Below are 13,809 nucleotides of genomic sequence, written 5' to 3' on the forward strand. Positions count from 1 at the left end.
TTTGCTTTTTATTGTCTCGAAAAGATTTTCCTACTCCAAATGTATAAAGCAGTAAAGGAATCTCCCTGGCTCATATCACTGGCTTCTGCAGAATCAGTCTTCAGAATGTAGGTGATCCCGCAGCTCAGTTACTCATTTATCCTTCAGCAGATGCTTGGGGAGCATCTACTTTGTGCTAGGCATTTGCACTACGCACTTAAGATACATCAAGTCCAAAACAAACTGTTGGTTCAGAGCTTATATTCCAACAGAGGGAGACATATAGTAGGCAATAAATATAATAAAAATTAATTATATGGTACATTAGAATGTGGTGAGTGCCTTTAATAAAAAGAGTAGATAGAGCAAGGAAAGGGGGACTGAGATGATTCGAGCAGGGTGGCAGGTGGCCATATTTTAGTAGTGTGATCTCATTGAGATTAGAATAAAGACTTAAAGAGGAGAGAGTTGGGGGGGGTGTGTGCATGTGAAGTAGGCAAACGTATTTGCAAGAACAGCCGAGTGGAGAAACAGCTTAAGTGTCGGCCCTAAATGAGACAAGGCCTGGCATGTTCTAGGACCAGCAAAAAAATCCAGTACATGGCAAAGAATCAGTGAAGGGGAGTCATCAGGATTGAAGACAGAGGACAGGTGAACAGATCACATAGGATTATAAACTTTTGTAAGGGCCCTGCCTTTTACTCAGAATGAAATCAGTTTCCATTTCACGGTTCTGAGCCCAGGAGTGACATGATCTTCATTGCATTTTAAAAGACCCTCCCTGGTTCCTATTCAAAATAGATTCTTGGGAGGCAAGAGTTTCTTTCTGTTTTTCTGTAGTCTTTACATTTCGGTAACTAGCTTCTTTTGTGATTATAGTGTGGTTGCTTGCAATGATCAGAGCTATATGCTCCCACAGTTGTGTCCATCAAGCCGGAGATGATGATTATTACCACCATCAAATGATGGCAAATTTCATGTTGATTGACTCACCCCTGAACCAATCCCTGGGCTCAAAGGAACGTCATATTCTAATTGGCCTTACCTCTGAATTACCTGAAACTATCATGATGGAAGGGGAATGATTATTTGTTGGCTTATCCATGAAGCTAGGAATGATGGTTCAACTACTCCACAGTGGAAAACTGAATGAACGTTGAGCTGCCAACAATTACGCCCTCTATAATTATTCCGGTCTAACAGTTTCTTAACATTTATTCTAACTAAACATAATCTGCTGGCAAAATTTGAGTGCAATACTTTCATTTCATTAACAAATCCTAAGATTATTTTGGTTCAATACTTTATGATTTTTTTAAAGATTTTATTTAATTATTTGACAGACAGAGATTACAAGTAGCCAGAGAGGCAGGCAGAGACAGAGAGAGGGGGAAAGCAGGCTCCCCGCTGAGCAGAGAGCCCGCCCCGATGCTGGGCTCGATCCCAGCACCCTGGGATCATGACCTGAGCCAAAGGCAGAGGCTTTAACTCACTGAGCCACCCAAGCACCCCTTTATGATTTCTTTATAGGATTTGTCATCAAACCATGTATCCCCTAATGTGTAGAGTATTTTGCAGATATTTCTTTTAACCTAAAAAGGAGACCTCACATCTATATTCCTGTTGGATTCCTTTCAATATCATCTGGAATGCTGATTCTATCTTCCTAATATAGGTTATCTGTGATTTGCAAATTTGGTAAACATACTTCATGGTAAATATTAAGTGACAAAATCATATTCTTCTTTTATTAAGAAGACACTTTTTTTCCCTAATAGAATATGGGTATGGGGGTCGGGGAATCATAGACAGAGATGACAACACTCCAAGAGAGACATCTATTGCAAAAATAATTAAGAGACTTAACCAACTCTGAACTTTTTTCAGCTCTCAGTTCTCAGTTTTTCATTGCCAATGTTAAGGAGTTTTTCAATGTTAAGCAGTTTTTCATTGCCAATGTATCTAAATTACTTTTAAAACTTTCGAAATATTGGGGCGCCTGGGTGGCTCAATGGGTTAAGCCTCTGCCTTCGGCTCAGGTCATGATCCCAGGGTCCTGGGATCAAGCCCCGCATCGGACTCTCTGCTTGGCAGGGAGCCTGCTTCCTCCTCTCTCTCTGTCTGCCTCTGCCTACTTGTGATCTCTATCAAATAAATAAATAAAATCTTAAAAAAAAAAAAACTTTCAAAATATTGAAAGATTTTGAAAAGGCTGATGGTTTTCATTTGTTATTTTGTTCCTTTCTTTGTGAAGTTATCAAAGAAGAACTCATGTGAGTTGAGTTACTCATTCCAGGAATGAGTGTATAACCTGTATTTTTATTTGCAAATTGCTTGTCAGTTGTCATTTATATCATAGAGCCATATAACTTATAACATGGATTTTATAATATATTTATAACATTTCATAATTTATAATATTTTAAAGCTAAATGGTGTTGTTTCCTTTGTATGTAGGATTTTTTTCATCTTTTATTTTTCTGTGTATTTTTCTTTACTTTCCTCATTCTCTCTCCTAGTTTAGTCCTTTATGCATGATCATTCTAAAAACTGCTGATCCACTCAAACTATTGTGTTCTCTTCCAAGAATAATCTCTATTATATGCACAGTATAGGAAGGACAGCCAGCTATGCTGAGCTTTTTTCAGTGAGCATGTAGATAAGCAGTCACTTTCGCTGAATACAAAAGAGGCAATGTTTGTGCTAAGACAGTCCTTTGCTCGCTGCTATCTAATCCTTTCGTTTTTTTAATGTAAAATGTATTTTTATCAAAGTAACACATGCACAAAGCTTAACAAGTAAATAGTTCTGGAAGATTTATCATGAAATAAACAAAACCCAAACTACACTCTTCTGTCTCACCCTTTTCTTATCCCCAAGTACCATGCCCCAGAAACAACCACTTTGAACTCTTTTCCCTGATTCTCCTGGTATTTACCTCTATGTGTCTGAATGATATGATCATTTGCTATTTTCTCACCTATCAATTCTAGACATATTCTGTTGACTTCCTATTTTGGAATGTGAGATTTTGTATTTCCACCACACACACTTGCACACATCCATACGTCTCTTCTATCCTCCCATGAAATTATTTCAAAACCTTAATTTTATTAATAGTCAGTGCTTACATTATTATGAAGATATAACTATTTTTACTATTGATCCATAGAGTGCATTGTGATTTATTCACTTACAACTTTTTATTTATCTCAGAGTTAATTTTTTTTCCCCTTAAGCTTGCCAACAGCACTACAAAACTCTGCTCAATATAGTCAGACATTTTTGGTCTATATAAGTTCCATACTTTTCCTTGGAGAGATCTTTCCTGCGGCCTTCTGGTCTCACATTGTATTGGAACCCAAGGACTGCTATACCACAGTAGAGCTCTTGGCCTAGGTCTTCTTTGATCAATACCTGATTTATTTTTCCTCTCTATATGTTGGACCTCTGGCTTCATGGATACCATACGTTCTTTATTGATGTATTCCCTCATTGGGAAATACATCTTCCAGAAGATTTTCAAGAAGAATGCATAGGGAACAAACTTTTTGACATACAAATATAGTATATTTAGAAGTATGTTTATTCTATTTTATACGGATAGATAGTGTGGAAAGGAATCCTTGTTCTCAGTACTTAAGAAGCTTTGTGCTATGTCTGCTGGGGAGGAAGACAGGTGAAAAAGATTATCTTAGCACAGTTTTATCTTGAATTTCTCTTATTATAAGTGAGGTTGAGCATTTTTGTTTTTACTTTTCTGTAGTATTTATTCATGTTCTATTTGTATGCTTATTTTTCTATTTGGTTGTTGACTTTTTTATTTGTAGGAACTCCTTATATATTAAAGAAATCAGTCCTCATTTTTATAATAGGAATTACTAGTATTTTCTCACAAGAGCTCAAGGATCTGGAAGACAATTTGGTAGCATTATTAAAAATTAAAAATGCATTCTAGGGCGCCTGGGTGGCTCAGTCATTTAAGTGTCTGCCTTTAGCTCAGGTCATGATCCCAGGTTCCTGGGATCGAGTCCCGCATTGGGCTCCTTGCTCAGCAAGAAGCTTGCTTCTCCCTCTCTCTACCCCCTTGCTTGCATTTCCTCTCTCCCTGTGTCTCTCTCTGTCAAATAAATAAATAAAATCTTTAAAAAAAATTAAAATGCATTCTACTCAGGAATTTAGTATGTGGTATTTTTCCAGCAGATATATTCACACATATGGAAAATGACTTAGCAACAAGAATACTGATTGCAGAATTGCTTGTAGAAAATAAGACTGGAGGCAACCTAAATGTTCATCAATGAGATCCAGTGAAATAAATCATGATTTACTCCTTTGGTAGAATATTATGTAGCCATATATAAGAATGAGACAGTTCTAAATATACTGATAAGGAAAGAAGATCTTTATGACATATTTCTCAAGTTAAAACATAAGTTGCAGAAAAGTGTGTACTGTAATTATTACTTGAAAATAAAAACTAAAACTATATATGTAATCAACTTATGCATTAGAACATTATGCAGTAAACTAGTAACATGGGTTGCTTCTGGAATACAGTGGCTGAGGAGCAAGAGTAGAAGGTATATGTTTTTTCTTTTTGTAACTGCTTTATTGATATATAATTTATATAATTTATATATGATGAAATTCATCAATATTAACTGTATAAGCCAATGAATTTTAGTATACTTAGTATATTGTACAACTACCACTACAATCTAATTCTAGAAAATTTCAATCAGCCTAAAAATAAACCTATGTTCATTTATAGTTAGTCCCTATTTTCACTCCCAGTCCTAGGCAATCACTAATCTAATTTTGCCTCTCTATATTTGCCCTTTCTGGGCATTTTATATATGCTTTTATATCTTTTGAATTAACTTTCCCTATTTTGAATTTATATCACCTATTCAAAAATACATACCAAAAACCCTGATCTAATTGATCATATTATTACTCCTTCTTCTCATAAGAAGAAACTGCTTTATGAAAAAGTTAAAGGAAGTCTTTGGTACTATAAGCAGTTGAAAGGTGGAGATAGGAATAAAATCAGAACATTATGAACAAGATCCTATTTCCTACTTTTATTGCATCCCTATTAGATCTCATTCTGGCTTAGCATACACTGAAATTTAGATTTAATCATTGTTCACATAAGTGTAAATCTCTGTAAAAGGTCAAAACATTTACCACTCAGAAGGGAAAGAACAAATCATTACACTGAAAAAAGATATGGGTATGAAAAAAATACTGTACAGGCACTTCACTTTTTATTGCCTTATTTTGTTAGGAATCCATAAACACTAATATAATCCTGTCATATATTACAAAGGTTGGCCATCTGCTAATGTTGAGATTAATAATCTGCCCCATAGTTAACACATAAAATCATACAAATTTAGATTTGGATGAGGTTTCCGAAATTTATCTATGACATTTTCCCAGATTTATTTCACTAGATACCAGCCAATCTAATTACTTCAGTGACATGTTTAACCTTTATGAAAATCTCTATATAGATTTATTTATACCAATATTGTTGGCTGTTAACAATCCAAGAGCTAAATTTGTTACCAGTTTCTTGTCAAGTGAATAATAATAGTTAATAACAAAAATAATAAATATGATTATAGCACCCTTTATTATTTACTGTAACCCATCACTGAACTAGAGAGGTGCTTTATATACACTAAGACATTTCGATTTCACCACCATCTAGAATAAAGGCCCTATTTTTAACCCTATTTTCATTTTTAGTAAAGTAAATCCCATTATTTTCAGTAATGGAAACTTTTTCCCGGAGAGGTTAATGAACATGCCTAATGTCACACAGCTGCTAAATAAAAGAGCTCAAATTTGAACCCAGTTTTTAATCAACGTGCTTTTGTGATATACATTGTTGCATTAGCCTTATTCCTGACTCCATACTATACTTTTGTCCTTTTATCTTATTCCCTCTTACTTGACTTTGTTATTTCATCTAGTATTTTATATGACTTGACTTGTAAAGAATCGTAAATCTCTTCTACTTGGTGATGAGTTTAAATAAGCAAGCATATGACTATTGTTTGTTCATAGTCTTGCACTTTATTAGGAGAAAAAGCAAAGAAAAACGTGTTTTTGTGAATACTGTAAATTCTTTTGGCACCTACGGACAGGCCTCCCCTCATAAGATAGTTTGTCTTTGCCAATCGATCAATATTGATTGAGTCAATGAATACAGAAAATTATGCTAGAGTTTTTGCCCTTTGGGAGCTTACATATTAATTGTTGAAGGAAAATACATGTACAAAACCACAAATAGGTGAAAAGTGATTATTAATGGCATTTAAAGGGCCCCTTATGTATTGTTAAGTCAATGGTGAAGGCAAAGGGAAGGTATTGTGGAAATATATATTTTTAAGGATGGCCAATCCTTGAGGTAAGTCAAGAATTTTTAACATTTGTGTGCTTTGAATAGTTCCATAGCAAAATATTTGGACAAGATGCTCTTTAAGGTTTGTCTGCCTTAAAAATAATATAATTTTATGAATTATATAGAAAGTAGCATTTAGTACAGCGAAATTCCAATTAATAAAGGGGTAAGAGGGTCGCGTGAAGGATGCACAGGAAAACCGACTGGACACTGAGAGTAACTGGAGAAATATAGGGAATATTTTTCTTTTCTCAGGATTCTATGTACATTTCTATTTGTGTTGTGGTTGGGGGTGATGGGTGGGGAAGAGGGCAAATTGCTGGCAAAGTAGTCACCCACTGAGCAAATTTCCCCCAAAGGGATGCTTGTTCAAACTTTGTTGTACCTCTGAAAAACATGTTAAAGAAAAGGTCCAATATGGTATTAGAATTAAAATGGGGACTGAGATACACGGAAAAGGGAGTTAATTTGTGTAGCCCATTTTAACGTTCCTTTCATCTCTAACCAATGGTGAAGACTGAGGTACCACTCCCGTCCCTACTTTCCTTTTGAAGCCCCCAAATGATAGATCCTAACTTATCATAGCATTTTTCGTACCTACTCTTTATCACACAGCTCAACCGGTCTTCTTTTCCATCTAGGGCATTGTGACTATTTCCTACAGGTGCCCACTAATCATCAGCTGAGGTGAGAATCACATTTTTCTCCAGCTGGCGTGTAAGTGTCTGGAAGCAAAAGCCTAGGTTTGGGTCTGATACCTAATAAACAGTGGTCTCATTCAATGGGGTAAAGGTGTTTTGTTTTTTCTATCTGTTTTTGTTTTAGAGGATGGAGAGGGTCTGCAAATAAAAGATGGCGTAAAAGGAAAACTATCAAATAGTTTTTCCTTGGCTCGGGTAGATCGAGGGTAGCCAAGTTAGGACCTGGTCTGCAGTGAAAAGTGGAGGCTGCCTGTGGTAGTCCCGCGGTTCAAGGACCACGCTCCTAAGGTGCGGGACAGTGGGTGTGGAGGTTTGAGAGGTGCCCCACCCACGCCTCTCAGGAAAGACATCAGGGCCTTTTCAGAGGAGCGTGCAAAAGGCGGCTTCGCCGCGCTCTACAGCAGTAGGCCCCGGCCCAGAGGGCGGAGGGCGGAGGGCGGAGGGTGGAGGGCCCCAAGCGCGCGGCGGCGCGGAGGAAGCGACGGCGGCGGCGCCCACTCCCCCTCGTCCCCGCGCCCCGCCGCTCTCCTCCCGCAGCCGGGCGCCGGCGCGCTCGGGTCTTTCCGCCGCCGCCGCGGCCGCGCGCTGCCCCGTGCGCTCCGGCACCTTCGGCAATTTCCGTCAGGCCCTGGCCGCCATTTTCTCGCCGCTTGTGTGTCTCGCTGGCTGCGTGGCTCGGTTCTTGTGAGCGAAGCTTTGTCCGGTTCGGCAATGGACGGGTATGTAATAGGGCCAGCGAGGAGGTGTGTACGAGGGGAGCTGTACGGTTCTTCGGCCGGGTCCGGGGTCGTCCAGAAACCCTCCGGCGGCCCCTCCCTGGGCTTGGCTGCCGTTACCCAACCCCCGCCCCATCGCACACACCCCTCCCTTCGTTTCCCCTGGCGGGCTCCGGTCGAGAAAAGGAGAAGAAAGCGGGCTTAGAGACTGGAGAGGCATTGGGGCGATGGCGGGGGCGACGACCTCGGAGGGGGAGCAGGCACCGGCTTGACGGCGGGGGATGGGGCGGGATCCCCAGAACGCCTGGCCCGTCCCTGCCCCCTCTTAGGAGCCATTTCGATCCGTAAACCTGGGACCCGAACCCTGGGTAGCCGCGCCTGTGGAAGCGAGTGTAGTGCCACAGAGGCCTGTGTGGGATTGTTAGGGGAGAGAAGAGAGGCATCTGTATGCACCCCAGCCGTCCCCAGCCTCCCCGGCCTCGCCCGGCCCGCCCTGGCAGGGGGAGATGCCGGTGGCGGGAGCTCCGGGGAAAGCTAAGTGGGAGCCGCTGGGGAAGGGGGGGGCGGGGAGGGCGTGCGGCGGCGCGAGGAAGGGGGAAGGCAGATGTCATACTCCTTTGTTTTCACTTGAGTCTGGTAGTGGGGGCGGGAGACAGAAAAAATGCCTTTTTGTGGGGGCCCAAGAACATACAAGGCTTGGCAAAAGGGCCCAGAAATTAAATCATCTTAAAAAACCAAGTGTTTGTGGTCGACATCAGTCACATGGGCAAAGGCCAACAGCCACGGCAGAAACAAGAGCAGATAAGTCAACACGGGGCCATTTTTTTGGTCACTTTGACCAGTTTCCGGAAAAACAGAAACAACTACAAAAAGCAAGACCCGTGCTGCATCTTTGAGAGCCCGAGTGGAGATAGAATGCTGAGGGACGTGAGGCAAGGGGTTTGGGAAATGATACTGACCCGGGTCTCCCTGGTACTTAATGCTCTACATCTGAAAAGACTCATAGTGATTTAGCTAATTGTTAGAAAAGAGGCACCCTTGAGGGCGAAAATATAGCTGTATTCAGCCCTTCTGGGGGTTGTAAAAACCGTATCATCTAAAGAGCACATTTATTAGAATCAGTGACAACATACGAAGAGCCAAATAAAATATAAATTTATTTTGATTAAGTGTTTGGAGTTTAGTGTTTTAAAAAGATATTAAGGATAGACCATATCAAAGTTAACAGAGTAACAAAACTTACATTATCCTAGAGGTTATCTAGAGATTGTTTTCCACATGAAACGTAAATCTAGAGAAGTTCATTATTTCACCAGATAAACATGGAAATTGATGACAACTTGGCAGTGGAATTAATGTTTCCTGATTCTATCAAGATAAAGAGTTGGTTTAAGTTTTAAATTAATAATTTAAGTGTACAAGCTTTGAGTAAATGGCATTATAGTGTTTGGGGTTTTGGGGGTTTTTATATTTAAAGGGTTGTTTAAAAAATACAGGAAGTTTAGTGAAATTCATCTCAAGTTTGAAAGTAATTTCTAGAAAACAGTTGAAAATAGAACAAGGAGGTGTCACTGACTTGTTCTCCATTTGCATGATGAGTGGATGATTTATGAATGATGAACCACCCTAAAAAGTTTTAGAGTCCAACAGTGATCATTAGAAAAATAATGAGGTTGAAACTATTTTTTTTCTTCACAGAATTGTCACTGAGGTTGCAGTTGGCGTGAAGGTAGGAAAAAATTGAAACTAATGAAAACTGAATTGCTGAATCTGTTACCATTGATGGAAATTTTCAGTTAGCTTTTGAAGTTACAGTTAACGAAAGTGTAAAGTGCTTTGTTGAATTTTTAAAAAGTTGGGTTATATAGTTTATAATCTAAATAGACAGAAACTGAGTTTTTCTAGAACAGCAGTCTGTGAGAACATTTTAAAAAGTAGTTATGAATGCTGTTTAGGGTTGAAAACGCTATCAGACATGGCTTTTTATGAATATATAAATGATATCCCAGTTTTCTGAGGGAAAATTATGGTTTTAAATGGACAGATACATGATTTGACCTAAATCCTGTAATTTTGTTAATCTAAGTTTTTTTAACTTTTGATTATGAATACTAAAATATGTATGTCAACAATGAGCTACGTTAGAAATCAGTTATCTTGATACTTAAACTTGTTTAGGCAATTAGCTTCAAATTAGAGTCGGAAGTTAAAAGCTGGTTTGGCTTTCCATTAAAGGAAAATAGGCCTTATGGTACAGATAATTTGGAATCTTTCCTCACTTTCTGGCCAGGAAAACTACTCCTTTAGACCTTAGTTCTAATGCTTAGGTCTTTTATTTCCTTCAATCCTTGCATATTTTAACAGATTAATATGTTAAAATTTTTGCAAACCTGTCTACCTTGTTGGGGCATGGTCCTTGTCTTCCCTTTTTTAAAATTTTTTCAAACCTGACACAGTCTTACAGGCCTTATACACAAATACTTGTTGATGCAATGACATTTCCCCCTTTCAAGTGTGAGTAGCCTTGAGAGGATGGTGACTATAATATTTTTTGGAATTCTTAAAATTTCATCCGCAACAATGTGGTATTCTTTAGAATACTTTAAGAGATATTTTGTTTTTTCTTATTTTCTGTTCTCTGCCCTATAATGCACTAGATATTTGTCTATACTTTAGTATTTAGGCTCATTTTTTGAGTTCATATTATGTAGATTGGGGGAGAAATAGTGAGCTTTTTCGGGGGAAGGTATTCTTACTTGGCAATGATACTTTCTAAGTTGAGGTAGTTGAAGGATTTGAAATCTGGAATAGGCCAAAAGTGCAAGATACAGAACGTATACTTACCATCCAAATTGGTATCCTCTGGAATTTTGTAAAAGAATGAATGATACAAGTCTGAGTTGCCCACTGTTAGTGTGGATGAGGAGAGAAGGAAGTCAGACAAGAGGCAAGAAAAATGAGAAAAAGAATTGGATGTCCAGGTATGGTTTATTGGTTTTACCAGTTTTCTTTGTTAGTGGTTCGAGGAGAAAAAATTGGAAAATGATGTGAAAATAATTGCCAACCTTTTTTTTAATCCATTGTTTAACATAAAACTTTGAATAACTGAAGTTTTGTTTTATGAACTTTTCTGAGGTAGTGGTTAAGAATTTTTGCTTGGGAGTCAAGCCTGTGTATTAGTAATTAAGTTTTCATATGTATTTTTTTTCTAATGTGCATGGTTAAAATTCATAGTGGTAAATATTTCTCCCTGGGTCTTAGTCCTGTTTCTCAAGTGTAGTTAATTATGCTAAATTTTTTCTGGTGCAATTTTTTCCTGAAGTGTTATTAGTTTGTATATTATCAAATAGTGGCATCCTTGCTTGTTTATACAGATGAGTTCATACCATGTGTACTGGCTCACATCTTGCCTTTTTAAAAAATAGCTTTATTGGAGCGCCTGGGTGGCTCAGTGGGTTAAGCCTCTGCCTTCAGCTCGGGTCATGGTCTGAGGGTCCTGGGATAGAGGCCTGCTTCCTGCTCTCTCTCGGTCTGCCTCTCTGCCTACTTGTGATCTCTCTCTCTGTCAAATAAATAAATAAAATCTTTAAGAAAAAAAAAAAAAAAGATTTAAAAACAACAGCAACAAAAAATGGAGCTTTAAAAAAATAGCTTTATTGAGATAAAATTTGATATAAAATAAACTGCACATATCTAAAGTGTACAATTTTTTGACATGTGAATACACTTAGGAGACCATTACCGCATCAAAGATAATGAGCATTCATCACCCCTGTTAGTATTGTTTGCCCTGCCTTTCCTCAAGCAACCATTGATCTGCTTTCTGTCACTACAGGTTAGTTAGCATTTTTTAGAATTTTAAATGAATCAAAATGTACCCCCCCCTTTTTTGGTCTTATTTCCCTCAGTGTAATTATTTTGAGATTTACTTATGTTGTCTATCAATAGTCCATTACTTTTTCTTGCTTAGTAATATTACATTTTATGGATATACAGCAGTTTATCCATTCAACTCTTGAACATTTGAGTTGTTTCCAGTTTTTGAATATTGTAAATAATGCTGGCGTGGATATACTTATAAAAGTCTTTGGGGGAACTTTCATATCTCTTGGGGAAATACCTTTGATTGGAATGGCTGGATCATATGGTAGGCATATGCTTTTAACTTTTCAAAGTTTTAAGAAACGGCAGGCCATTTTCCAAAGTGGTACTATTTTACATTGCCACCAGTAGGGTATGAGATATCTAGTCCTTCCATATTCTCTCCAATACCTGTGATTGGTTTTGATTATAGACATTTTGTTAGGTGTGAAGTGGTAATCTTGTGGTTTTAATTTGCATTTCTCTAATATCTGTGATGTTGATTATCTTTTCATGTACTTTTTTTTTTTAATATTTTATTTATTTATTTGACAGAGATCACAAGTAGATGGAGAGGCAGGCAAAGAGAGAGAGGAGGAAGCAGGCTCCCTGCTGAGCAGGGAGGCCGATGTAGGGCTCCATCCCAGGACCCTGGGGACATGACCTGAGCTGAAGGCAGAGGCTTTAACCCACTGAACCACCCAGGTGCCCCTTTTCATGTACTTTTTGCCAGCTGTATATCATCTTGGATGATGTGTCTCTGTATCACTTGTCCACTTTTTGAATTGGGTTACTGTTGAGTTTTAAGAGGTCTTCATTCTGGTTATAAGTCCTTAATCAGATACATGGTTAATATTTCCTACTATTTGTGTTTGCTTTCTCAGTAATGCCTTTTGAAGAACAGCAGTTTTCAATTCTAATGAACTGAAGTTTGCCAATTTTATCTTGTATGTCTCGTGCTTTTGTTGCCATATCTAAGCCATCTTTGCCTAACCCAAGGTCACAAGATGTTCCCCTTTGATTTGTGATTGAAGTTTTACAGTTTTTGGTTTTGCATTTAAGTTTTTTTTAGTTAATTTTTTTTTTTTGGAAGATTTTATTTCTTTACTTGACAGAGATCACAAGTAGACAAAGTGATAGGCAGTGGGGTGGGGGGAGGGGAGCAGGCTCCCCGCTGAGCAGAGAGCCCCATGTGGGGCTTGATCCCAGGACCCTGAGATCATGACCTGAGTGTAAGGCAGAGGCTTAACCCACTGAGCCACCCAGGTGCCCCAGTTAATTTTTTTGAATATGTGCAAAAGTAAGTCAGCATTTTTTGTTTTGGGGTATGGACTTAAACTTTTTCCAGCACCATTTGTTGAAAAGGCTGTCCTTTGTTCATTGAATTGGCTTTGCACCTTTGTCAAAAATCAACTATCTTTGTATGTATGATTCTATTTCTGTACTGTATCCTTTTCTGTTGACCCATTTTTGTCCTTGAGATGCCTAAAACCGGATGTCTTAATTACTATGATTTTATATTAAATAGTCTTGAAATCCAGCAGTCATGGTCCTCTTTGTTCTTTCTCAAAGTTCTTTTGGCTCTTCCCATGTCCTTTTTTATATGAGTCAATTTCTACAAAAAAGCTTGTTGGGATTTTATTGGAGTTAACTTGGATGTGTAAACCAGTTTGAGGTAAACTGACATCCTAACAGTCTTGAATTTTCTCACTCATGAACACAACTCATCTTTCTGTTTACTTAGATCTTTTAATTTCCTCCAGAAGTGTTTTCAGTGTACAGTTTCTGTACATTTTTGTCAGATTTATCCCTATTTCATGTTTTTTGGTGCTATTGTAAATGATGATGATTTAAAATTCTTAGTTTCCAGTTGTTACTAGTGTAAAGAAATACAAATATTTTTGCATGTTGTTCTTGTATTCTCTACTCTTGCTAAACTCATTTGTAGATACCAACATTTTTTGTAGATATCAGATTTTCTACACACACTTACCTTTTTCATTTCCTGTCTGGATGCCTTTTTTTCCTGCCTGTGGCATCTTGTACAGTGCTGAGTAGAAGTGATGAGAGCAAGCATCTTTACTATGTTCCTTATGTCAGGGTGAACCCCTATAAGATATTATTTCTTAAATGT

At 38.2% G+C, this 13,809-nt stretch overlaps 1 protein-coding gene across 4 annotated transcripts in view; it reads left to right on the top strand.

Annotated features, from left to right (window-relative positions):
- Window positions 1-7,672: 7,672 nt before the first annotated feature.
- Window positions 7,673-13,809, top strand: part of PTBP2 (polypyrimidine tract binding protein 2) — an 85,025-nt gene continuing 78,888 nt past the window's right edge. For 3 of the 4 annotated variants that reach the window (XM_032867191.1, XM_032867192.1, XM_032867193.1), the window contains exons 1-2: window positions 7,719-7,817; window positions 9,513-9,543. In XM_032867191.1, coding sequence (XP_032723082.1) covers window positions 7,810-7,817; window positions 9,513-9,543 — 39 coding nt within the window. In that variant the 5' untranslated portion in view covers window positions 7,719-7,809. Of the gene's footprint in view, window positions 7,818-9,512; window positions 9,544-13,809 lie in introns of all 4 variants that reach the window. The other variant, XM_032867194.1, reaches the window with a different exon arrangement.

This window comes from Lontra canadensis, unplaced genomic scaffold (assembly GCF_010015895.1).
Source record: "Lontra canadensis isolate GAN:19392208 unplaced genomic scaffold, GSC_riverotter_1.0 scaffold33, whole genome shotgun sequence".
Taxonomy (NCBI): domain Eukaryota; kingdom Metazoa; phylum Chordata; class Mammalia; order Carnivora; family Mustelidae; genus Lontra; species Lontra canadensis.